General features: G+C 52.1%; 5 protein-coding genes across 5 annotated transcripts; 3 read left to right on the plus strand and 2 right to left on the minus strand.

Annotated features, from left to right (window-relative positions):
- Window positions 1–3,537: 3,537 nt before the first annotated feature.
- On the plus strand, window positions 3,538–6,300 carry IUM83_14995 (Exosome complex exonuclease RRP46; the record flags this gene model as incomplete). Its single annotated transcript, XM_067939778.1, has 1 exon — window positions 3,538–6,300. One exon carries the CDS (start codon window positions 3,538–3,540, stop codon window positions 6,298–6,300), a length of 2,763 nt encoding a protein of 920 aa, XP_067791301.1.
- Window positions 6,301–6,445: 145 nt separating this feature from the next.
- Window positions 6,446–7,408, minus strand: IUM83_14996 (ap-3 complex subunit; the record flags this gene model as incomplete). Its single annotated transcript, XM_067939779.1, has 2 exons — window positions 6,446–7,086; window positions 7,216–7,408. The coding sequence occupies 2 exons, from the start codon at window positions 7,406–7,408 to the stop codon at window positions 6,446–6,448; spliced, it is 834 nt and encodes a 277-aa protein (XP_067791304.1).
- A 591-nt stretch (window positions 7,409–7,999) lies between these two features.
- IUM83_14997 (serine/threonine protein kinase) lies at window positions 8,000–8,851 on the minus strand (the record flags this gene model as incomplete). Its single annotated transcript, XM_067939780.1, has 1 exon — window positions 8,000–8,851. One exon carries the CDS (start codon window positions 8,849–8,851, stop codon window positions 8,000–8,002), a length of 852 nt encoding a protein of 283 aa, XP_067791303.1.
- A 5,348-nt stretch (window positions 8,852–14,199) lies between these two features.
- IUM83_14998 (uncharacterized protein) lies at window positions 14,200–15,627 on the plus strand (the record flags this gene model as incomplete). The annotated part of the gene is made up of 1 exon (XM_067939781.1): window positions 14,200–15,627. One exon carries the CDS (start codon window positions 14,200–14,202, stop codon window positions 15,625–15,627), a length of 1,428 nt encoding a protein of 475 aa, XP_067791310.1.
- Window positions 15,628–23,142: 7,515 nt separating this feature from the next.
- IUM83_14999 (Retrovirus Polyprotein) lies at window positions 23,143–25,173 on the plus strand (the record flags this gene model as incomplete). Its single annotated transcript, XM_067939782.1, has 1 exon — window positions 23,143–25,173. One exon carries the CDS (start codon window positions 23,143–23,145, stop codon window positions 25,171–25,173), a length of 2,031 nt encoding a protein of 676 aa, XP_067791305.1.
- Window positions 25,174–25,426: the final 253 nt, after the last annotated feature.

Consider the following 25,426-nt stretch of genomic DNA (forward strand, 5'->3'; position numbering starts at 1 on the left):
AACGAGTCTGTGTTCTGCTCAGACTCCATAAGGAACAAGGACCACGGGTCTGCGCAGGGCGCAGACACCGCGAATAACCACGCAGAGGCCGGGCCTCTTGCGGAGAGCGAGCTGAACGAGTTCAGCTCGGATGCGATTGACTTCATCAATAAAAGACAAGCCGTAATTCGGTTTTTCCAGGACACGATTGCAGCTTCTGTGGATAAACAGAAGCTGAACGCCGATAATATTGGCAGGGGCAACACAAATGAATTCAAAGTGGATTCATTGGTTTTGTTATCTACGCAAAACCTGCCTAAACATGCAGTTTCGGATTTCGGAGCAAGTAAGCTTGCTCCGCGCTTCATCGGACCAATCACGGTGATGTCACGCCACGGTAACGCATACACGCTAGACATACCGTCTAGCATGCGGCTCCACCCGACATTTTATGTCGGGCGGTTAAAGCCATACCTTCGGCACGAGCCAAGTGGCTCGTCTGACCCGAAGAGACAGAGCCGGCAGGGGAAACCCTCCTCTCCAGCGCGTAGTCGCGCTGGAGCAGTTAATACAGTCGAGTCTATAGCCCGACCTGGATATTCAAGGCGGTCTGGGAGACCGCCACAGCCGGGACACGATGGTACAGAGCGACAACCTCCGCGCTCTGAAGGTACTTCACGACCGTCACCTGGTCGTGGAGCGACACGAGAGGAAGGTCAACATAGCGTTGACCATCGGGGCGTGTTTCCACCACCTCTGCCACCGCTGCGAGACGCACGCGGAGAAATTCGCTGGATCGTCCAGCGAATTGTTGATCATAGGAAAACAATCCGAGGTCCGGTTTGTTTTCGAATTCGCTGGAGAGGTTTCCCTCCCCAGCACGACACATGGGAACCACGGAACGTCCTGATGGAAGACGTTCCGGACATGGCGAAGGAATACGAAGCCCAACACGCACTACCAGCAAGAAGGTAGTGCGAGCGCTGTAGTAATCTACAACGCCCGACGACTCGCGTGCTAGATAATTAGCACGGAGATCAATGAGACTCTCAGGTATACATATAGTATACCTGTTGTGGTCGCGGTTGCTAATACGCACCGCCACCTGGACGGACAGTGCGCACGGCGCACGGACACCAGCCTCCACCGCAACAGCGTGGAGTTGCTAATACTTGCCTCACTTCGAGAAGGACTCGAAGTACTTTGGCGCTTGCTTACCCGATCACGGTAAGCAACAAAAATTCGCTTAGAGATGTCGACGCACAGGCGCGGTCGACATCGAAGAATCGTACACAGACACTGTGTTGTCTGTCTCCGTGGTAGCGGCGCACCTCGCGCTACCGCGCATGGTACTCAGCAACAGAGAGTTTACACTCTGCTGCAATGGCAGTCTTCAGCTTGGTCGTGCTCATTGCGGATGAGCACGGAAATCCCCAACACAAACAATTGACAAGCAGTCAATATTAATCGACGTGTCGAGACCGACACGTCTAAGCTTAACGGGGGGATGGAGTAACGGGGTTACACACACAAGTGACAACAGTCACTTGTGCATGACAACGGCCACAAGTGACAACTGTCACTTGTACATGACATTTGTCACTTATGGTTTAACAGATAAATATCTGTTAAAGGTTTTAGATACTTCCTCACATTGGTGTAAGGCACACCGATGGATACATTGAAGTGGGCCACCACAACGAGTGGTCCACACCTACCCAAAGATCCTATTGGTAGAAAGCAGCATCTTTCTACCAATTAGAGACGTGCATATTAGCGGGACTCTGACAGCCAGTCGCTTTCAACCCCTTTCATAGATGATAAACAGTTTTTAGCAGATTTTAGAGGAAGATCAATTTACAAACAATACAGTTCTCATTTAACCTTAAACTAGCTACTTGGTGTTTTATTTGATTTATATTATACTTGTGGACTCAAGTGTAATTAACCTAAGTAAGTACGAAGTACTTACGTTTCCTCATACACGTAGCGCGACGTGTAAGCTAAAGTAGTGAGTCAAGTTAGACCCAATACAGTGTCGCTGTCGGCGGCAGCTTGGGCCGGCGAATTCACCCAATACCTTCTACCAAACCGACCTCTCTGTCGGTCGCACAATTTTCTTTACTTCCATCTAGTGCCAGCTTGGTGACGTCTATCAGTAGGTGTCACCTGATGAGTGGGCTTGCTACTATGGAAACCCGCAACTACAGAACCCCAATATTTAACATGTAGTATATGAGATGTGGCCAATGATTTGACCCTACTGTGGCTCCTGGTTCTCAACCCCAGTGTACAATGTCCCATCGAATCAGAGGTCAGCCACTATTAGTTATGAATTATGGCCACCATCTGCAAGTAATAAAATTGCATTTTCAAGCTAACCAATAATAACAATTACATGTACCGCAATTTATACTATATCGTTACATAATTGATACACTTTATATCACTGTAGAGAGGTACAGGCGTTTGAGATCGCAATTTTCAAGAGAGAAGGCTGATTTTTTTGTGCTAGCTGGCGTGTACTGAGCGATTCCCCCGTGACGAGTGTCTAGCAATTTCCGTCTACCCATATTTCGCAACATTTATCTTCTATGTCTGCGTGGGTATAGTATTTACCGACCCTGGCCTCAAGACTGGAGGTGTGTTGGTTTGACTTTCGGTATTCGCCAGTGGGGGCGTTTATTTACAAATTTATTGCCAATAATAGGTCAATTTTATATTAGAACTCCATTGTATTGAGGTCTGCGTAGTCCAGTAATAATTGCTTTATTGAAAAAAACTAATTATTGATCCTATTGTATTACACTTTTTTTTCGACCTCTGCATCTAATCAGCGTTGGTGTCAATGGAAAGCGTCGCGATAACTGGTCGGAGTTAGGATAGCATAGCGCTTTGCGAGCGCTTGAGTTCTACCGCACGTGATGTAGGTAGGTTGTCAGCACAGTCTGCATCTTACCAAGCCAGTCGGGTATATCATGAAACCTCTCTTTCAGTTTCCCTGCGACCTTACTGATACCGGGGATGCCTCTTTTTTCATCAGTTTCGACGCCTGTATTCGCGGGCTTGTTGGTCGAGTTGCCAGCCCTCAGGCATTGCATTTCTCCAGCACCACCATCAAATGGGTGAGACTTGATGTCTCCGAAGGTCGCACCACGAGGCTGGGGCTCCTTCGTTGAGTGAGGCGATGACCTGGCTAGCTAGCTGGAAAGTCAATTTCGATGTGAACTCTCGGCTTATTGTAATAATCCCGGGTTGTAAACAAGGGGGTTGGTTACGACAGAGACACACTGGAAAGCGAGTGTAGGAATTGCTACAGCACTAACTGTAAACCAACGGGGGATGCTGGCTCTGAAGAGCTTACGTAGGCATGATAACGAACTCGTTGTCATATCGCAGTGATACGCTCACCCCTGGAGACCAAAGTAGCTGCCGGGTTTCGTCGCAGTGTGAATCTCAAGTTACGGTAACAGTACGTTGATTTTAACACAGCCCATACAAACTCCAAGTGACTGTAAATTTCCAACTAATCCGGATTTTTATCAGTTCCACCTCAAGATGGAAAAGGATCTCCGCGACGCCTACGCAGCGCTCAAGCTGCTGCGCGCGGACCTCGTGAAGACGCGCCGCGACAAGCGCGCGTTGGAGGCCTCGCTCACGCACCTGCAGGCTCACGGACCGCTGCCCAGCGCGGCGCAGGCCCGTGCGGGTCGCGAGGCGCAGCAGATGCAGCAGGAAGACTTCAATTCCCAATTATGGCGAATGGCGAAGAAGTATGAAGCGCGGCTAGGGGAAATGGAGAGGAACTTTGGGCGGAATAATTGTCAAAAGAAGGAGGAAAGTCCGAAAATTGAAGATAATCAAACAGAAGAAGAAGAAGATGATGATGAAGGAGTGGAGAAGTTGGCGCTGATCAACAAGCTGCACAGTCTGACGACCACCATGGAGCAACAGACGCAGACAATGCTCGCCCAACAGGCTGCCTTCGCTCTGCAGAAGGCGGAGCTGGAAACGAGGTTGGAGGACGCCCAGCACGCGTTGCAGACGGAGAAGAGCAAGGTGGTTGATGCGGTGCTGGAGCAGCAGGCGGCCAAGGAAAACTATGAGTTTTTGGAGACTCAGGTGGAGATTTTAAAGGAGGAGAATACTAAGTTCCAGGAGGAGAAAGAAAAGGTGGAGAGCAAGCTGGCGACTCACACGCAGACGAGTGGTATCTTGAAGCAGCAATTGCAGGAGAAGGAGGAGGAGAGAACGAGATGGGAGAATGAGGTTGAGGGACGCGAACTGGAATTGCGGTTGGAGCACGCGCAGAAGATGGACGCGCTGGTGGAGGAAGTGAGTCTGAGGGTTCGACGGGAAAATGAGCAGAAGGAGAAGGAACTTCGTGACAAGTTTGAACGGCAGGTGGCTGAGCTGCAGCAAAAATGTGAGCTTTTGGAGCGTGAGTTGAGTAGCGGGAAGAAGAAGTCGCTGCAGGATCTGGAAGAGGTCCAAGAACAGTATTCCATGACGCTTCAAGACCTGGAAAGTAAGTGCGCAGATTTGCAGAAGAAACTTGAAGAGTCCGAGGACGAGCGTGCCACTGAAGCGGAAAACCACGAAGCAAACCTCTTGACAGTCCAAGGGGAATATTCTAAAGCACTGCGCAACCTTAAAAGCATTTTGACGGAGGTTCAAATGCAGCTTACTGACGCTAAAGCCAAGCAAGTCGCTGAAGCACGGGAGCATAGCTTGAAATTTACGGAGGCGTCGGATAAAATGCGTGATCAAGAGAAGGCTCACGAAAAGTTAACCTCAACGGTGCAAGATCTGGAACGCACGTTGGAGGATGTTAGAGCCCAACTTGCTGCTGCCGAGACAAAACTTTCTGAACACTCGAAACATCATGAAAAGAAGTTTGCAGAGGCGTCCCACTCACTACACGTTATGCAAGACGCAAACAACCAACACGTTCAGAAACTGCACGATCTCGAAAGCAAGCTCGCTGAATCCGAGTCCAACCGACTTGAATATGAAGCAAAACTCGCAGAGGCTTCGCAGCTTGCGGTTCAACACGAGAAGGCTGCCCGAGCGCTGACGATGGAAAAGAAGGCTCTTCAACAAGAAGTTCGCGAAGCTCGCCAGACCTCGAAACTCACCACAGAAGAATTTCTGCGTTGCCAGTCGGTCATGAAACAGAAAACGCAGGAGCACCTGTTGTATCTAAATCAAGTCCAGGGACAATGCGAGTCTCTAGAGACACAACTGCTCGGTGCCGAAGATCATGAGCTGGCACCAGCCGCTAAACCCGTCGACAGTTCATACACACTGAAGGCATTTCATGGCCTCAGCGACAAGGAGATTGCAACACTGCCCCCTTCAAAGTCTTGGAAACTATTGCGTTCGGGAATCAACGAGATGGATGTTTTTTTGCCGCACCTTCAAACGCTATTGGGTGCTATGAGCGAAACATTGAAGTTATGCGAGAGGCACGCCGACACCCTCCCTACGTTGAGTGAACGTCTACAAGGCAAAGTGGCTAGTGAGAAGGGTGAATCGTCGATATTGTCCGTCGCTTTTAGTTTGTTACGCTTCGCAGTGATGCTGAAGGCTCGGATCAAGCAAGAGGAAGCCTCTTTGGACCAGAAAACGGTGACTGCTTTGCGCAGGCGCGTACTTACTGCGCTCGCTCAATGGTATGAAAGCGATGCTGGGGACAATGAAAATGGGTCCATGCCGATTCCAACGTTTACCATCTCGTCGCGTGAGACAGCCCTCATCTTGCATAATTGGACTCATGATCGTACAAGGCTTCTCGGAGTGAGACGGTGGCTGGCACGAATGGAAGCCTACCCGGGCGTTCCACCACTGAAGGGCGCATCATCGAACCGCGTGCTTGAGCTTCCTCCTGAAGGCTGCACGCTTGAATTGGAGGACATGACACCCGAAGTGAAAGACGCTTTTCGCCTACTACTGATTCCTATTCTGAAGCAAAATCGAGCATTACACGTCCGTGTGTTCACGCGCTACACTGGCGATGCCAAAGTAAAGAAGCAACAGCAGCAACGTGCTATCAACGGAAATGGAGACCATAACGAGGATTCAGCAGATAAAGTGTGGGCTATGCGGATTCATGTCCAGAGTGCAATAAACACACATCGTCGTTCAAGTGGATCTGCTCGCCCCACTCCTCTCAACCTGACACCGAGCCCTCATGGCCCACCAAGCCCACTGGCACCTACGTCTCCGGCATCGTCGGTGTCATCTTCAACCTCCAGCACCGCTAGCTCGAGACTGCAGATTATCCAAGAGCGACTGCAGTACCTGCACAACAACGGATAAGTCGCATCATTCCCTTGAATTTACATAACGTTACATGTACACAGGCAAACAGCCAGTTTCTTTTTTTCTTTTTCGTTGTGTTGGCATGCGCCGGCATCATCGAGTCCGCCTCTGCGTGCACTTGTCATTGTAGAATCTTGTCATCTTACTCCGCCTTCTTCTTGGCCTCGGCGAACATGAAGTCGTAGTCCTGGATCTGCGTCTTGAGCGAGTCGCGCTCCTCCGTGAGCTTGGCGATCAGCTCGCGCTGGCGCTTGAGCTCCTCCTCCTGGGCCTTGGCGCTCTCGAGCTGCTTGTCCGACTCGTTCTTCTCGTCCATGAGCTTCATAAATGCCGAGCTCTGGCCCTCCGCTTGCTTCGTCACCACGGCCACCTGGCCCTCGGCCTTCTTGAGCTGCTCGGCCGAGGCCTTGACCTTGGCCTCCAGGTCGGCGTTCTCTTGCACGAGCCTGGCCAGCACGTCGAGCTTCTTCTTCTTGTCCTCGCCGTCCTCGGCCTCCAGTAGCTGGTGCAGCTTGTCCGTCTGCTGCTTGAAGCTCTCGTTCTCGGCCAGCAGCGACTTGTAGCCGGCCGCGGCGCCCTCCGCCTGCTTCTTCATGGCGCCCAGGCTCTTCTCCAGCCGCAGGTTCGTGGCCAGCGCGATGTACACGAGGCGCAGCAGCAGGAACAGGAACAGGCAGAAGCCCGTGATGTACATGTCGCGCTGCGCCGTGAGCAGGCGGATGCGCATGCCATCGCTCAGCACCTCGTCCGCCGAGTGGTGCTTGTAAACTGTCGTCACATCCGCTAATAAAACCAGCAAAATAAAAAAAAGATTAAGAAAAAAACAGTTAGAGAGCAATGGACGATATCTCCACTTCTAGAGAGACTATATAACCCGTTCCCCCCGTGAAAAATATTAATAAGCTCACGTACAGATGAAGAGCAGGGACACCACGGCCAGCACCACCGTGGCCACCATGTTGGCGGGCGAGTCCTTGCCGCCCAGGTGCTTCATCAGGAAGGAGATGACGGCGTGCGACAGCCACTGGCCGAACGGCAGGCTCAGCACCAGGCAGATAGCGCCCTCCGTCAGCATCATCCAGAACATGAGGTGGTTCAGCAACATCGTGTCGTGAGCGTGGCTTGTGGGGAGGCAGGAAGAGTTAAGGAAAAATAATAAATGAGCTGCTCGTTCGTGCTCTTGTTGCTGATGCTTTTCTTGGATACTGAAGGGGGAAAGTTACTGGAGATTTGTATGGGTGGAATGTGTGCGGCACACAGATCGGCGATGATATCTGCGACGTGTGAGAACGGAGGCGTGCCACGTACTTGGCTGCCATAACCCTGGATATTTTTACGTTGCTGAGCTCCATTCCCAGCACGGCCACTGCCTTCAAGCTCTCCAAACCCACCAGCTCGCAGCAGGTAAGACGATTTTGAAGCATAGTGCGAGGTGGCGGAAATCCACCATCAGTCACTCTCTCGTTTCTGTCGCAGCGTTTGCAGCGGAGTCTGTATTGGTACCGACAAGTACGAACTGTTTCTCTTCTCGTATTTGCAGACCACACAACCGGGTGGTTACTGTAAGTCAAATGATCGAGTTGTGCATGTATGCAAACGATCCTCGAACACGGATCAATTACCCGTGCTCCTAGTTCAGCAAACTACACAACCACACTGCATTATAAAAGTGGCAGGCTCACCACCGCCATCGCCATTACGGTAGCTGGAAGGCCGGGTGTCCCAAGACGTCCTCCACTGTCAAGCGAGCTGCCGGGTTGGTCTGCAGCAACCTGTCCAACAAGTCCGCAGTCGCAGGCGACGCCAAGTCGTTCATGTGCCACGCGTTCAGAATCGCCTTGACGCCCAAGTCTCTCACAGCCACGAACGCATTTTCCGTCTCCAGCGCGATTGGCGTCAGTGGTTTCCCGGTCAGCAACACGAACAGCACGATGCCCAGCGACCACATGTCGGCTGCGCGCGGGTCGTATTCGGCCATGACAACGACCTCCGGCGCCATGTAGTACCCTTTACCAACGCGCTCGTTGCAGACGCGGTCGGCCTGGGTGCTCACGCCGAAATCGCAAAGCTTTGGGGTGCCGAGGCCGTTGTTTCCGGTACGGCTGAGCAACACGTTCTCGAGCGACAGGTCACGGTGCGCGATGCCGTTGTCGTGCAGGAAGCGCACGCCGCGAACAATCTGCTGGAATAGCTGCAGGGTCTGCGGCTCTGGGAGCCGATTGTTCGGCAGGCGCTCCAACGTCTGCCACAGGTCTCCGCCGTCGCAAAAGTCCATCACGAGAAACCACGAGTCCTCCTGTAAGACCTGCTCCCGAGCCTGTAGAACATTTTCATGCTGCCCGAGCACTCGCAGGGTCTCGAGGGTCCGGCTTTCGTTCCACGGGTTATCGAGCGTCAGATTCCGATCGATGGCCTGCTTGGCGAGGTCGAGGTGCACTTGTTTTACAGCGACGAGCTGGCTGCGGTCTTGTCGGTCGTGGCAGAGCCTAATGTCGCCGAACATGGTGGAGCGGAGTCGCTCGTGGACAGGGAACCGCTCGTGGAACATGGTTTTGCTCGTTGGACTAAGCGGCGCTGGTGGGCGGCCTCAGTCAACTTGTCGGCTGAAAAGGAGATTTCGATGTGAGGGTCGACCCGGAGCAGATTGCAGGATCCCCAGCACACTGCAGAAGGATCGGACGAAGACGGCGCCTGCAGGCTGTAACTATTTCGAACGGCAGCCACTGCTCGCACAATAGCCTCGGGTTTGCGCCGATTAAACGCGGTCAATGAACAGTTAACCGCATCTAGGTCGTGGCGATTGCTAGCGGAATGTTTGGAGGCTGCCTCTCTCAGAGAAGCTCAAGTCATCGTCGAAGTGCTGTATGGCCAAGAATTTCGCCCAGTCGGAAATGGACAAGCGTCGTTACTGAAGTCCAGTAAGATGCCTCCAGTGACCGGAGTATGTTTTCATGACAAGCCGAAGGAATTATACAACACCTGGATCGTCTTCTGCCGACCGTTCAGCAGGCGCTGTGCCACTAAATAGTCTGCGCGACGCTAGTGAGAACATTACTGTGAGGAGGTCTTGGCCATACAGCACTTTGACGAAGACTTGAACTTCTCTGAGAGAGGCCGCCTCCAAACACTTTACCTGCAATCGCCACGACCTAGATGCGCTTAACTGTTCATTGACCGCGTTTAATCGGCGCAAACCCGAGGCTATCGTTCGAACAGTGGCTGCCGTTGGAAATAGTTATACTTCGCCCAGTCGGAAAAGGACAAGCATTGTCGCTGGACTCCAGTTGGATACAGTAACTGGAGGCGTCCTAGGTATGTTTTCATGGCGAATTATACAGCACCTGGATCGGCTTCTGCCGACCGTTCCGCAAACGCTGCTCCGCTAAACGATATTGAGTAGTCTGCGCTGGAGACGGAGAAAGCGCTCGTGGCTGTGAGAGACTTGGGCGTCAAGGCGATTCTGAACGCGTGGCACATAATGATTTGGTGTCACCTGTGACGACGGACTTGCTGGACAGGCTGCTGCAGACCGACCCGACAGGTCGCTTGACAGTGGAGAATGTCCTTGGCCATCCAGCTATCCAATGGCGATTGAGATGGGCTTGCTACTTTATGCTAAAATAGCGCTATCTAGCGCCGCTACTACCAAGATCATCTTGGTATTTAGCGCTCTCGTCAACGGATCAAGATGTCGGGACCACCCTATTTTTGTTTGTTTGTTGTCCCACGTCAGCTTATCCATCATCAAATTTCAATTCATCACGAATTGAAATGCTGCGTCTTGTTACATGCTTTTCGTATAATTTCAACAACACTCAAAGCATGGTGAACGAATAGTCCATTATTGCTGTGGTGCCTTAATTCATCTAGCGGTACAAGACGATACAAGCAGGTCACTAGTGATGCTCCGCCAGCCAACAGTCCACATGCCAAATGGGGTTCTCGTTGACAATTACGTTGATCGAGTCAGCACTCATTCGCTGGGTCCTTAAGAACAGCACCACCTCAATGCATTTCCGGCAGCAGCCACCTCAATGAATTCAGTCGTGACCATCTTCCCGGGGAAGCGCTTGTGCATCCAGCGGCTGAAGTTGATACGTCAATTGTACACCGCTAGTCTGATGGTTTGTGTCGGGCTCAAGGCATCGCGGGTCTTGGGAGTCCCAAGTTGGGACAGAAGCCATTGGGCCACTTCAGGATGTCCCAGGTTCGCAGCACGGCACGCCAACCCCTCTGAGAATGCTTCATTTCGATGTTTGTACAGCCATTTCACAACGTGGAGGCGACCCGAGGTACGGCGAAATCCATGACGTTAGCCGAGCAAACTTCAGACCAGTTCACGTGCAGCCATTGAACGATCTCAAGGCCCCCATCCATTGCTGATGTTCTACACCCCTCGCAACAATTTTTGACCCAGCCATTTGACGACTTCAAGATGACCACAACATGCAGCTGTGTCCATAGCTTCGCTGATACAGCCCTCCAAGCATGTTAATGCAGCCACTTGTAACATCCGAATATACATTTCTTGCTGTGGAGTCTCTGGATTGAGGTGAATATCCTTCGGACCAATGCGAGTGCAGCCACTAAACGACTTCGAGATGCCCAGAGCGTGTGGTGAGATCCTTCGCTGCTTGTGTAGACCAGACACGGCTCCTGTCTATATCAGATTCGCCAACCTCTGTGGGATCACGTTGGAACTCTTGAGTCATCGGCTTTTCAACGGATAAATTGCGGATACATTGGACAACGTCGCGCTGCAGCATCGATGGCTGTTTTTGTGAACGTAAAGGCACCGCTTGGGATGTCCTGTAAAGCAAGCTGGATCCGGACCGAGAGAAAAAGCCATCGAACAATTTTCAGGCTGCTGAATCTATTTTCGTGAAGTTTCGCAATTTCGTGAACACGAAACAGCTATAGAATCATGGGTTCAAATCTCCATCGAAGTGAATAATCTGCACTGCATTTGCTCTCAATACCGTGCAAGTTGCAGGTTTTGAGATAGCGAAATTACTATCGGCTTGGGTCTATTTTTCTCGTCGATGCGGCAGGAAGGAAAGGAAGCTTGTTGCTCCCGTGCTTTAAATCTTTGTCATCGATTACCCTTCTGTCACGCAACATCTCCCTCTCATTTATGACTGCATAATGCATCTGCTACCCCATCATTGGCATCAAAGTTTTGGTTGAGGCTAAATCTCTAGCTGAAGTGGTGCATGCCAGCCTGTCATGATAAATTTGCGACTTGGAACCTTACATAGATTCAAAACTATTACGGATTAATTTCGTTGCCACATTACATACTTCGAGTGTGCGATTAAATTCGCCAACAACTACCAACAAGCTTATAACGAAAGTGCTAGAATATCCTGTCCAGGTCAGACTTGCAACTATCATAATTTCATTTGCCAGAACTGTGGCAGACCTCTTGAAGTGCGACTTTAACGACAGGCGGGGCTGAAAAGAAGTTGAAATCGTTATCTCTGAAGTATTTCTCAATTCTAGCGAAAGACCTAGCTTGCCACCCAGCTCTACCAGAGTCTCCATCCAACAAAACAGCAACCTACCCTAGATGTGAGCAGGCATTACAATTTTCGGCAATTCTTGTCAGTTGTCGTTTCGACTTTCGTCAGTTCCATTTTCTATTGTCACAGCACTACTATCAATTGAAGCACTCAACTTGAACCAGCAAGCGACAAATGTCAAGGGCTCATGGTTGATCGAATGATTCTCGGTCCTTTGCGCTATCCAACGCGTCCTAACCCACAACAGACGTCATTTTATGTCGCGGTGACCCGAATGAAGACCTTGAAAGAACTCTTATCTAATGGAACGACTCACACTGGATTTCCTTCACTACTTTACGCCAACAGAAGAGGCACTGGCAGAAACAGAGCAGCTGTGTAAGTTAGAAGCAGAACTTGCTTCATGATAAAAATCCAGAGCTTCTTCGTGCTTTAACACATATTATTAATATATTCTATAAAGCAGCCCAGCACGTGTATGCAGTTTGGGCCATGATACTCAGGAAAGCTCGTACAATACGATGAACGATGGGCTGGACATGTCGTTGGCCAGACTTATCGAAGAACGCAAATCATGCCATACATAGACGTAGGAGACCGGGGTTTTGAATTCATGTTGCACCAGTTCTCAATTTACCAAGACAACTAAAGTTATTCTGCAGACGATTCCTGCAGAGTCGTTCATTGACCGCACGATAACTTCACACGGGAGGATTTATCCATCTGACTTAGCGTCGAATAATGGAATTGGGGTCTGACCACCCTCTCGGTATGACCGCTGTACAAACGATTCGTCATGTATATTGCCTACGACTGCGGTATTGTACATGGATGATATTGACAACACCATCCATCGATTATTGCGAAGCAGAGTACTTCATTAAACGCGATGTCATTTTGAGGCAGAAAGTTTTATTGTGTCTGTTGTTCTTTTATTCTGGGCATAAAGTTCCCACCTCCATCTCTTCGCTTGATCGGATCCACCAGCTCGTGCCTCGTCGATGCCCAACTATGTCCAGTGTCGACTCAAACCTCATGGGTATCTGCAGGGACTGCCGTATACGCAGCTTTCGCGCTGGATTGACCAGGCTGGAAACAACACTTGGAGATTGCTTGGTTTTTCGCGGAGGTGTAGGGACCACACGGATCTTCCGGGCATAGCTGTTGCGGTGCATTTATACGCTGCGCCGCGGCGGGGCTGGAAACGGTGGCCACGGTAGAAAAAAAAAAACAGCAAGGGAGGTCACGAAGTTCATAATTTAGTTTTTATCGCTTCGGGATTGGCTTGGTGATTGACTTGGTAAATTGAGAACTGGTTCGTGATAATTCAAACCCCGCCCCGTTTAAAAATATTAAAAAGAGCTGATTAACAGGCGATCCAGTTAAGAGGGGGACTTTTTGGGGGGAAACTAAAAAAAAATTAAATGCGGAAATTGTCCTATTTCAATGAAATTTTAGTCGGAACATAACTAGAATTTCTAATGACGACCCGGCTTTCGTAGCTGCACTGGTTGTGCAATGGCAAGGCATGCAAACATCATGCCGATACTAGCGCTGTTTGAAGCATTTGTAGGGATTTGGAGGAATGAGACATTTGATAGTGGTACAGACGGCTCAGCCACGTGCACGTCTCGATGCGTTGGAGGGGGGGATTTCTCAGTGGCGCAGAATTCCAAATGGAGGGGGGGACGAGAAGACTCTGGTGGCGGAATCTATCCGCTCATTACCTGCTCCTTCAAGAGGCCGCGCTGCTCCGTGGTTGGATGTTGGAAGTGCTCGCGATGTGGTTGTGAGTGTAGTGGGTCTAACTTGACTCACTACTTTTGCTTACACGTTGCGCAACGTGTATGAGGAAGCGTAAGTACTTAGTACTTACTTAGGTTAATTATATTTGAATACACAAGTATAATTTAACTTAGATAAGACTCCAAGTAACTTAGTTAGGGTGAAATGAGAACTGTATTGTTTGTAGATTGATCTTCCTCCTAAATCTGCTAAAAACTGTTTATCATCTATGAAAGGGGTTGGCAGCGGCTGGCTGTCAGAGCCCCGCTAATATGCATGTCTCTGATTGGTAGAAAGATGCTGCTTTCTAGCAATAGGATCTTTGGGTAGGTGTGGATCACTCACTGTGGTGGTCCACTTCAATGTATCCATTGGTGTGTCTTACACCAATGCGAGGAAGTATCTAAAACTTTTAACAGATATTTATCTGTTGAAAATCACAAGTGGCTTGTAGCCACTTGTGCGTGTAACCCCATTACACCATCCCCCCCTTAAGTTTAGACGCGCGGGGTCCCCGCACGTCAATCTTTTGGAATTGACCATTCGTCAATTCTTCGCGTTTGGAGAAGAAATCCGCGCTCATTCAACGATGAGCGCGACTCAGAAGAAGTCCGCAAAGTTGGTGGGGAGTCATCTCTCCATCGACGACTACTTCGAACGCCAGAAGGCGAAGTATGGCGACGTCGTCGACTTCGACGACGACGATGAAGATATGGAGGGCGAGGAGAACTCGCCCTCAAAGCGCAAAGACTCTGTGTCGAGCGAATTGCTCGACCCTCATGCCAAAAACATTCGCCCGCGTGAAGGGGACGAATCGGACGCTTCGAGTTCGAAGCGTTCGCGTACTGAGAGCGATACCCCACTCGCTTCCGCTGGGGGTCTCAGTACTCCGCGTGCTGCGCCTGCAGCGCGCCATCCATGGATGCCGTCCGCGTCCGAGATCGCGGACCGGTTTGGGAACTCGGTACCTCCGAATGAGGTGCCGCTGTATGTATGCAGCGCCATCAAAGATGACGCTGTGGCTGCCGAGCTGCACTTTGATGCGGAAACGCATCAAAGGCGCGATTACTACATCGGACTCTTTCATGAGCTCCGATGGTTTCAAAGCAAGAAGACATCTTCTCGCAGCAAAGTGCCCGAGTGGCAGGCACTTTGTCAAAGTTGGAACGCCTTTGTTGAAAACTTCAACATGAAACCGAGTGCTTACCGTGATCGGATTAAGCAAGCGCGTGATCGCTTCGAGACGTACTCGAAGCGTGGAAAGTTGGAGCAACTCCACGTTGCTGCTGAGGAGGCAAATGTGCCGTGCGCTGTGCCCGAGGGCTTTCAGTGCACGAAGTGCTTTCCAGGCGCGGTCCGCTTGAGCGACCGTGACCTGAACGGGTACTCGTCGTTCCGTGTGCCCGAGAGTCTCAAAGAGCTCCGTGCTAAGTTCTTAGCACGTGAGGGTTCGGGTACTAGCGATGATCGCAGCGCTCGTGTTACTTCCGCTGCGCCAGCGCGTACTGCTCTTCGTACGCCCTCACCATTTCCGGAACGTCCTCCAGCAAGACGTTCCGCGGCTCCCATGTATCTCGATGGGGAGGAAATCCTCTCCAACGAATACGAAAACGAGCCCCTTGAGGGTTCGTTTTCGGGATACTATGGTCAACAATCCGCTCAACAATCCAGCGGGTTGAGCCGCGGGCGTCACGGATCGGCGGTGGCGGGGGTGGGAACACGCCCCGGGTATGATCAGCCCCGGGCTGATCAGTATGCGCCTCTCCACGACCGGGTGACCTCCGTGGAGCGTCTACAGGGCGCTGAGTTCGCCGCCCTGAAACAGGAGCTGGCGAACCAGAAGGCCCAAGTCGCGGCGGTCTCGCAGACCGCCTCGAATATCCAGGTCGAGCTGGGGACCCAGATGAAGGGGTTGCTCCAGCGCGTCCGCGCGCTGGAGGAGAGGTTGCTCGTCGCCGAGGCCAAGTCCTCCGCTTCTGCCTCGGCTCCTGCCGAGGCTTCGGGTCAGCCGAGCTAGATGGCTCGTGCTGCAGGTACGACTTCAGCCGTCCGACGTAAAAGGTCGGATGGAGGCGCATGCTAGCCGGTATGTCTAGCGTGTATGCGTTGCCGTGCCGTGCCAACACAGTGAACGGCCCTATGAAGCGCGGGGCAGGCTTGCTTGCTCCGAAATCCGAAACGGTATATTTAGGCAGGTTTTGTGTAGCTAGCAAAACTAATGAACCAACTTTAAATTCATTTGTGTTGGCTCTGCCCACATTGTCTGCGTTCAGCGTCTGTTGATCAACAGAAGCTGCCATTGTGTCTTGGACAAACCGGATTACGGCTTGTCTTTTGGTGATGAAACTGGTTGCATCCGAGCTGAAGTCATTCAGCTCGCTCTCCGCTAGAGGCCCGGCCTCTGCGTGGTTCTGTGCGGTGTCTGCGCCCTGCGCAGATCCGTGGTCGTTGGCCTTGTTGTTGGGGGAGTCTGCGCCCTGTGCAGACTCATGTGGTTTGTCCATTGTTGCAGCTGACACTGTGCAAGTGTCAGCGGTTTTCTGCGGCTGCTGTATTGCAGTCGTAGATCCTCCCCCACTTAAAGTGGGAGCTACTACTCCGAGTATGCTCGGTAGGTGTGAATGCCGCATGGCATTAACGTAAAATGGTGTATGCCCTGTGGAGGCATGCACTGAGTTGTTGATGGCAAACTCTGCCATCGATAAGCACTCGCTCCAGTATTGCAACGAGTGAGCGTAGCCCTTCAAAATGTTGACGAGCCCGCGATTCACGCGCTCGGTTTGACCGTCCGTCTGCGGATGATCCGCAGTCGACATTGAAAGTTGACTCCCAAGAAGTGTAAACACTTCTTGCCACAGGTGCGCTGTGAAGCGCGGGTCTCTGTCCGACACGATGTCGCTCGCCATGCCATGGTGTTTGAACACCATGTCGACGAACAGACGGGCCGTCTGTTTCGCGGTCACCCCTGCCGGCACCGCAGCAAGATGGTACATCTTGCTGAAGCGGTCGACGAAGACCACAACACCGGTGTTCCCTCCGTTGTCCGGGGGAAAACCAAAGATGAAGTCCAAAGACATGGACTTCCAACACTCCGACGGAGTCGGTAGTGATTGTAAAGGAGCGAATGGCGCAGGCTTTACGCGTTGGCATACCTCGCAAGCACGGATGTACTTGCGCACCCACTTATACTGGTGGTGCCAGTAGAAATCGCGCGTGAGTAGGACGTATGTCTTCTCACGTCCGAGATGTCCCGCAGTCGGGGCATCATGATATTCGTACATGGTCCTGAGTAGCAGGTCATGGTCGTTCGGCACGACAACGCGATCCGCGTTGTCGTCGACTGCGTTGTAGAGTAGCAGTCCGTCGTGCACACGAAAGCGGTGTGCACGCGCTCGAAGGTGCTTGGGCAGCTTCTGACGGGACTTGTCAGAAGGCGCTGTGCCATAGGCCAGCAAGAGCTTCGCGTCCGCGTCGTGCGCGTACGCGGCCTTCACATCATCAACAGAGATGATGTGGGTTTGCTCGATCGCATGGCGTCAATGGCATTGACGCCAACAGCTTCTGGATAGTCCGGCCGACGTGATAACGCGTCGGCCACCACGTTCAATCTTCCGGGTTTGTATTCGACCCGGAAGTTATACTCCGCAAAGAATGAGAGCCATCTCGCCATTCTTTGTGATATGTGTGGCGACTTCACTGCGGTGCACAGTGATGCATGGTCGGTGTAGACCACAAATGGTCTACTTCCAAGCAAATACACTCGGAACTTTGCGAGTGCGTACTTCATGGCAAGGAGTTCCTTGTCATGCACCGGATAGTTGCGCTCAGCTGGCTTCAGCTGACGCGATTGGTAGTAGACGACACGATCACGGCCCTCGTGATCGTGCTGCATCAATGCGCATCCGATTGCAAAGTCGGATGCGTCACATACGACGTGGAATGGGTGATCTTGGCTAGCTACTGCCAAGACCGGTGCCTCAGTCAAGCCCCGCTTGACTGCATCGAATGCCTTTTGGCAATCGGTTGTCCACTTCCACACAGCTTCCTTCTTAAGACGCTGTGACAGCGGGCGGATCTTGCCCACGTAATCCTCCATATATTTGCACAAGTATGTGGCCAAGCCAAGGAACTGCCTCAGTTCCTTGACACTTGAAGGCGTTGGCCATTCATTGATCACTCTGACCTTTTCCGGGTCAGGGCGAACACCATTTTTCCCTACGAGACACCCGAGGACGGGTATCTCGCTCGCCCCGAAGATACACTTCTTTAGGTTCGCGTAGAGCCTATGTTTTCGCATAAGCCCAAGTAGCTTCCGGAGATGCACCCTGTGCATCTCAATGTCTGTCTTCCCGTCCACAGCTCGGCTGTGGATGAACACATCATCGAAGTAGCTCGGTGCGAAGTCGCGCACCGAGCGCAACAAGTGCGTCACGCACCTGTTGAAAGTCGCAGGGGTGTTCTTGGGCCCCTGTGGCATTACTAGCCATTCCCAGAGCATGCCGCTTGGCGTGCTCACTGCCGTGAGAGGGATATCCCTCTCACGCATTAGGATTTGATAAAATCCGTCTCGCAAGTCGAGAGCACTGTAAACGGTGCTCCCGGCCATCGAATCGATGATAACATCTTTTCGCGGTATCGGCGTCTGCGCCGGTACCGTCGCATCGTTCAGCTTGTTGTAGGCATGAACGATGCGCCATCCTCCCTGTGGGTTTTTGACACAGAACGTCCGAGCACTGTGCGGGGACTTTGATTCCCGCACTTGTCCTGCTTTGCGACGACTTTCAAAGAAGTCGTCGATCGCTTTCACTTGCTCTCGCGGCAGTGGCCACTGCCGCGTGACACAGTATTTCGTGCCCGGCACGAGATCAATCTCGTGCTGAATGCCCTTATCATGCGGAAGCTCCGCAGGAATGTCTTCCGGGAGTACGTCTTTGTACTCCCTCAACAATTCGTAATAGGGACTCGACTTCAGCGAGTCCCAACCTTGTTCCTCGAAGCGCTCTCGCTTCGTCTTCGCACTGAGAGTGTCTTCACTCTCAGTGGTACTTCCCATGAAGAGCTGCCTCAGCTCTTCGCTCTCGCTCGCCGTTCTTTCGCTGTCCGAAAGAACGCAGACTTGCTCGATGCGTCCATCGTGCAAGTCGCGCGTGAAGCGCTTCCAGCTCATGGCTGGAAGCGAAGTCAACTCCGACGCCGTCGTCGGAGGACTAGCGAGTTCCATTTCGCGATACTGGAATCCAGTATCGGTGCGCGTCAAGACGCTTAGCGTCTCGACGTCCGGCGTCATCGCCCCAGTCTGCCCAGCAGACTGTTCTGGTTGCGTCTCGGTCCCGGACCGAGACTTGCGCAGCGTTTTCCGCTTGCGCCGTCTTCTTGTTGTGCTGAGCCGGGCTCCGCACAGTTGTTCTTCTGGTCCAGGCCCGGCCGTGGACAGTTGTTCGCCGGCGGACCCTGTCCGCGGGCGCGCGGTATCAAGCCCGGCTTGACCGCATGTTCCTTCGTGCAGCCCGGCTGCACGGAAATGTGTTCTTTCGCCGGCAGACCCTGTCTGCGGGCGCGCGATATCAAGCCCGGCTTGATCGCATGGCGCTTCGTCGTGCAGCCCGGCTGCACGACAGCATGCAAATTGCGTCAGTGCGGTACGTTTGCAACCGTCCGCACTGTTTGCAGCGTCAACTCCCGGAGTTGACACGCCTTCATCACCTCGACGCCATTCATTGGCGGAGCCCCTCATGACCGAGGGTGCGTCGGCTCCCGGAGCCGACGCGTCGTTGTCGACCTGACCTCTTCGGGTCAGGGACTGTCCCTTACACGCTTGAACGTGGGTGTTGGTTCCCGGAACCAACACATCTTTTTCTTCCGACGTCGGCAGCATTGCCGACGTGGGTCTCACTTGTGCGCGCCCTCGCGCATTTCTTGGGCACTCTGGGACAGTAGCATTAAGCGCTGTCTCGACTGGTGAGCCGCGCGCACCTGCTGATGCGCGCGCTGCGGTAACAGGGCCATCGCTCTCTGTTCCGCTGTCGCATCCGAAGCGCACGAGCGTGCGCTTCTTCCAGTCTATCACCGGATCATGCCGTGCAAGCCACGATATGCCCATTACCACGTCGAACTTATCATCCAGGTCTAGGACGATAAAGTGTTCGACAAACACTCGTTGTTTGTACGAGAAGCGCACGTTCACGACGCGCTTCTCGGTTTTTACGATGGCACCTGTTGCCAATCGTACCTCTAGAAGACTTCGAGGTGTATCTATCTCCTCGAAGTCAAGTCTCGACAGGCTTCGTAGTCGAACAAAGTTGTTCGACGCGCCTGAATCTACCAAAGCTCGAAGAGAGTCACTCGCTCTCTTCGAGTAAACCTTCAAGATGACTAGGTTCGGCCTGTCATCTTGTTTCTTGCAGTGAGAGCTGGTCTCACTGGGGGCTGCAGTCCTCAGTGTCGCGTGCCCGATGTCGGCACGCGTGACTGCATTACCAGTAGGGCTCCCCGCGCCTACTGGATGTTCGCGTTTTTGTTGGTCCGCGGCGATGCCTAGCATCGCCACGACGGCCACCTCCAGGGGGCATGGGAGCTGTGCACTGCTGTGCAAAGTGACTGATCCTTCCGCAACGGAAGCATCGCACGTTGCCTCCCTGCTGCTGATAGCCAGTAGTTGTTGCGTTCGAGAGGTCCATTGGTTCTGGACCTCCCGTCCTCACTACCGGGCGCGGTTGCGGCCTTGGCACGTTCGCATGCAGTTTAGCCTGCCGCAGGCTAAACTCTTCTTGCATTACGAGAGTAATCGCAGCTTCGAGAGTACTCGGGTACTCTCGGAAGAGATAGGTCTTCACAGGCCCATCTCTCAGTCCCTTCATGAACGTGACGACTTTAGTCGCCTCGTCAATTGGGTTAGTCACGATATTTGATACCAAATATCGTGCGCGCTGCGCGTAAGCATGGACCTCATGCTTACCCTGCTGAAGGTCGAGGAACTCCGCCTTCGACCGGAACTCGTTTTGCGGGGGCTCAAACGCTTGTTTGAGCTCCTCTTTGAATACTTCGTACGTGCTGAAGCACGTAGGATCGGAGAGTCGGCGTCCATACGCCCAACCCCTTGCGCGTCCGCCAAGGCAGGACATGGCGAACGCGACCTTCGACAGCGGGTCGACGATGCGTCGAGCCGCTATGGCTGTGTCGAGTTCGACAAGCCATCGGAGGAGAGGCTCGCCCTCTCTTCCCACGTAATTGCTTACGCTCAACTTTAATGGATGAGCACGCGGTGTCGTCCCTGACGACGCCGTCACTGAGGAAGCAGCATCGCGCTGCTCCTTCATGATGAAGCCCAGAGCAACACCATGTTGCTCCGTCGGCGATAGCGTACGCAGCATTGTAGCTATCGCCGCTTCTCCAATGACTGTTGACAGTCGTTGGAGGGCCTCCCACTCTGGGTCAGACAGGTGGGGGCAGTCAGCGCGTGCAACATGCGTTGCAGGCGTGTTGGAGCTCTCCATGGGCACCTCCGTGCTCATGTGGTTCTCGGCTCCGCGTTCGTACACCGCGTACGAACGTCAAGCAGTCGGTCGTTGGACGGGCTACAAAGTGCTACCAGGTGTAGTGGGTCTAACTTGACTCACTACTTTAGCTTACACGTTGCGCAACGTGCATGAGGAAGCGTAAGTACTTAGTAATTACTTAGGTTAATTATATTTGAATACACAAATATAAGTTAACTTAGACAAGACTCCAAGTAGCTAGTTTAAGGTAAAATGAGAACTGTATTGTTTGTAAATTGATCTTCCTCTAAAATCTGCTAAAAACTGTTTATCATCTATGAAAGGGTTGACAGCGGCTGGCTGTCAGAGCCCCGCTAATATGCATGTCTCTGATTGGTAGAAAGATGCTGCTTTCTACCAATAGGATCTTTGGGTATGTGTGGACCACTCACTGTGGTGGTCCACTTCAATGTATTTATCGGTGTGTCTTACACCAATGTGAGGAAGTATCCAAAACGTTTAACAGATAACCTATCTGTTAAATTCACAAGTGGCTTGCAGCCACCTGTACGTGTAACCCCGTTACAGCTCTAGTACCCTTCTTTGAGCGCATTGAGCAGGGTGAAAGACGCCTCCATCGACATGAACCTCAAGATCGCCGGGGTAACCAACCCAACAGCAGGAACCCCAGCTTCCGAGGCAACAACCGAGGCAATGGTCATCAACAACAGCGTGGTAGCAGTCGTGGACGTGGTGGTCGTAGCGGCTGAGGCGGCCGTGGTGGTCGCAACGGCAACAGCAACAGCTCCAACAGCTCGAACAACAACAAGTACTGCTCCTTCCATCGCACGAATACGAACAACAGTCAAGACTGTCGAGCACTTCATCACGACAATCAACAGGAGGAACACCAGCAAGTTGACCAGCAGCGTGGCCTGCACAATCAGTCGCGCAGCCAACAGACCCGTGTCGAGCAACGCCAGCACGGAAATGGAAATTCAAGTGACGAAGAATACTTGTTTGTTGGTCTCCACACTCAGTCTGACAGTCCGTCTCTACCAATGCGCGTGATGATTAAGTTGGAGAGTGGACGAGATCATTTTCAAGCCTTGATGGATAGTGGTTGCTCGAAGAGCATCATCAGCGCTGCGTTCATGAGATCGTTGCAGCAGCAACAGGGACAGCAGCTTAAAGAATCACGAGTTTCCTTTCAACTGGTCAATGGAGACACGAGAAGCGACGGATCAATGCTTGTTCGATTCCGGATCCCTCAACTAAAGCGAGATGCGGTTATTGTCCACCAGTTTGAAGTGCTTCCTTCTCTCCCTGACGACATGACTATTGGACGCGATTTAATGACTGCTCTGGGTCTAGTGATTGACTTCAAGAATCGTCGAGTCCAATGGGATGGCAGTGAGCTAGCGGTTCGCACGACATCCGGCACTGAGGAATCACTTCCTCGTCCTCATCCAGGGCTAGTAGAAGTTAACGACGAAATCGACGAAGTCCTTGCCGGTGACTCAACGGACGTGACACCAGTCGACCTCCTTCCTTAACATTTGGATGCGGCGCTCTCTCATTGCTACCTGAAACGGTTGGAGGAATATGTCGATTTGTACAACGGGCGCCTTGGACGTATTCATCTGGGTGACTACATTTTGCCACTTCGCGCTGATTACGTGCCTTCGCACGCCCGTCCGTACTCAATTGCACGCAGCCTGGAAGATGGAGCAAGACGCGAGATACAACGCCTTATCGAGCTCGACGTCATTGAACAGATCTACGGCTCTGAGTCAGCAGCTCCAGCCTTCTTCTTACGGAAAGTCAGTGGTTCGCTGCGATTGTTGGTTGACTTCCGCCGCCTAAACAAATTCCTGTCTCGATCGCCATAGTTCGTGCCGAAGATTCGGGAGATTTTGCTACGACTTGGCAAAGCGAAGTGTATGAGCACTTTGGATGCAAACATGGGATACTTTTCCAGACGGCTCGCTCCACAGAGTCGGTCAGTGACTGCCTTCTGTCTGCCATTCGGAAAGTTTCAGTTTAAGAGACTCCCGATGGGAATTTCTACCGCTCCTGACGAGTATCAGTCCTGTATGGAACGAATCGTAGGGGACTTGCCATTTGTCATCGTGTACCTCGACGACGTGTTGATTTTCTCGGAGAACGAGACGGAGCATCTCGAGCATTTGCGGATCGTCTTCGAGAGACTGCGGCAGTACGACGTAACCCTCAACGCTAGCAAGTGCAAGATTTTACGCGAGAGTGTTGACTACTTGGGGTTTACCCTGACAGCTAATGGGATTCAGCCCCAGAAGAAGAAGTTCGAGGCAATCCAGCATATTGCAGAGCCTCGAAACCAAAAAGAGCTCAGAAGATTTCTCGGTATGATCACCTACTACCGAGAGATGGTTCCCAACAAGTCTGCGCTGACAGCTCGATTGAACCGACTAACTTCGAAGAAAGTCACGTTTGTGTGGACCCCAGAAGACGCGGCTGCATTTCAGGAGATCAAAGCTGCTCTGGCTCGCAATGTCTGGCTTGCTTTCCCGGACTACAGTCGGACATTTCATGTCTTTGCTGATGCCAGCGGACGTCAAATTGGCGGTCTCATTGTTCAAGGAAAACGCATCATTGCTTGCTTTTCCCGGTCTCTTACAGCAACGCAGCAAAAGTACTCGACGATGGAATGGGAATTGTTGTCAGTAGTGGAGATTCTGAAGGAGAACCGCACCATGTTGCTCGGATTCCCTGTGGTCATTCATACATACCATAAGAACATGCTGTTCCCCCAAGAAAACTCACTCCGAGTCAAGCGCTGGAAGTTACTCCTTGAAGAATATCGTCTCTCAGTCCAATATGTCCCGGGGCCATTGAACATTGGAGCGGACACCTTTTCCCGCTTGCGCTACGATTTTGTGCAACAAGCGACCGAAGAAGAGCTTTTCGCTGTGGAAGAAGAAGAAGTCGCATTGGATGGGTCAGTGGTGAAAAAGCACCAGCTGAATGACTCGACGTGCAAGGATATCATCAGCCAACTGGAGCGAAACGAAGGTGATCCAGAATACACACTCCGCCCTGCTCTAGGTGTCGTGCTTTTGCACTACCGAAAGCGTGTGGTTGTTCCTGAGTCACTGCGTAACAACTTAGTGGAGCTCTATCACGAGTATTTACTCCACCCTGGCGCTGAGAAGCCGTTCCGATCCATGGTGACATTTTGGTGGTCTGGAATGGAAGGAGATGTGACTAATTTCGTGAAGAAGTGCGTTGACTGCAAGAAGGCAAAGCTTCACGGTGGCAAACAGCAATACGGACATCTGCCACCAACTCCAGCCTCAAACACGGACCGGCCGTTCGATGTTGTCCATGTCGACCTGGTAGGTCCATTTCCGCAGCATTTCTACTGCCTTACTGCCATTGAACAACAATTCCGATGGCTTGAGGTCATTGTTCAGAAGGGTAAAGGATCAGCTGCCACTGCTCTTAGCTTTGAGAGAGCATGGTTGTGCCGATATCCCCGTCCGAAGTTCGTGGTTCACGATCAGGGACCAGAATTTACCGGTGACGAATTTCAAGCGCTGCTTCGGTCGATGGCAATCAAGGATAAGCCCATTACGGCAATGAACCCGCAAGCAAATGCCATTTGCGAGCGTGTGCACCTGGAGATAATGAACGTTTTGCGCCCTCGCCCGGATCTGAACGACCAATTGGAGGTGGTTCTCGACTACGCAGCTTATGCCATTCGCGCTAGCTATCACACAGTTCTGCGTGCGTCTCCAGCACAGCTTTTGTTCGGAGAGGATATGATCACGCGTGAACTCCATCTCGCCAATTGGAGTTTCCTCTCCAAGCAGCGGTTCATGGCAATCTTGCAGGACAACGACTGGGAGAACCGAAAACGTATTCAACATTTCTATCGCGTTGGTGATAATGTGATGCTGCGGATTCCAGCCCGCGAACGCAAGAAAACAGATCCCGTCTCAAAACGTCCATTCGTTATCAAGACTGTGTACGACAACGGCAACGTCTTGCTGGACACCGGATCAACTGAATACCGCACAAACATCCGACGGATCTTCCCATGCTAATTCACCAATGAGTCGACCTGCTCAATAACAGATTTCCTGTCATGGGGGCGAATGACAACCTCTCTTGTACCCTGGCGCCTCTCCTGTCGTGTGGGCCTGTCCCCTGACGAAGGGGTGACGATTTCAATCTTAGTTGTCTGGGTTCCGTTGAACCCTTGCTCTGGGTACACTCCACGAGTCCCCAGGGCACTGCATGAGTAGTTCTAGGGCCAGTTAGCCAAAGCCAGGTAATCTCACATTCAATCAGTTCTCA

This window comes from Phytophthora cinnamomi, assembly GCF_018691715.1.
Source record: "Phytophthora cinnamomi strain GKB4 chromosome Unknown Contig40, whole genome shotgun sequence".
Taxonomy (NCBI): domain Eukaryota; phylum Oomycota; class Peronosporomycetes; order Peronosporales; family Peronosporaceae; genus Phytophthora; species Phytophthora cinnamomi.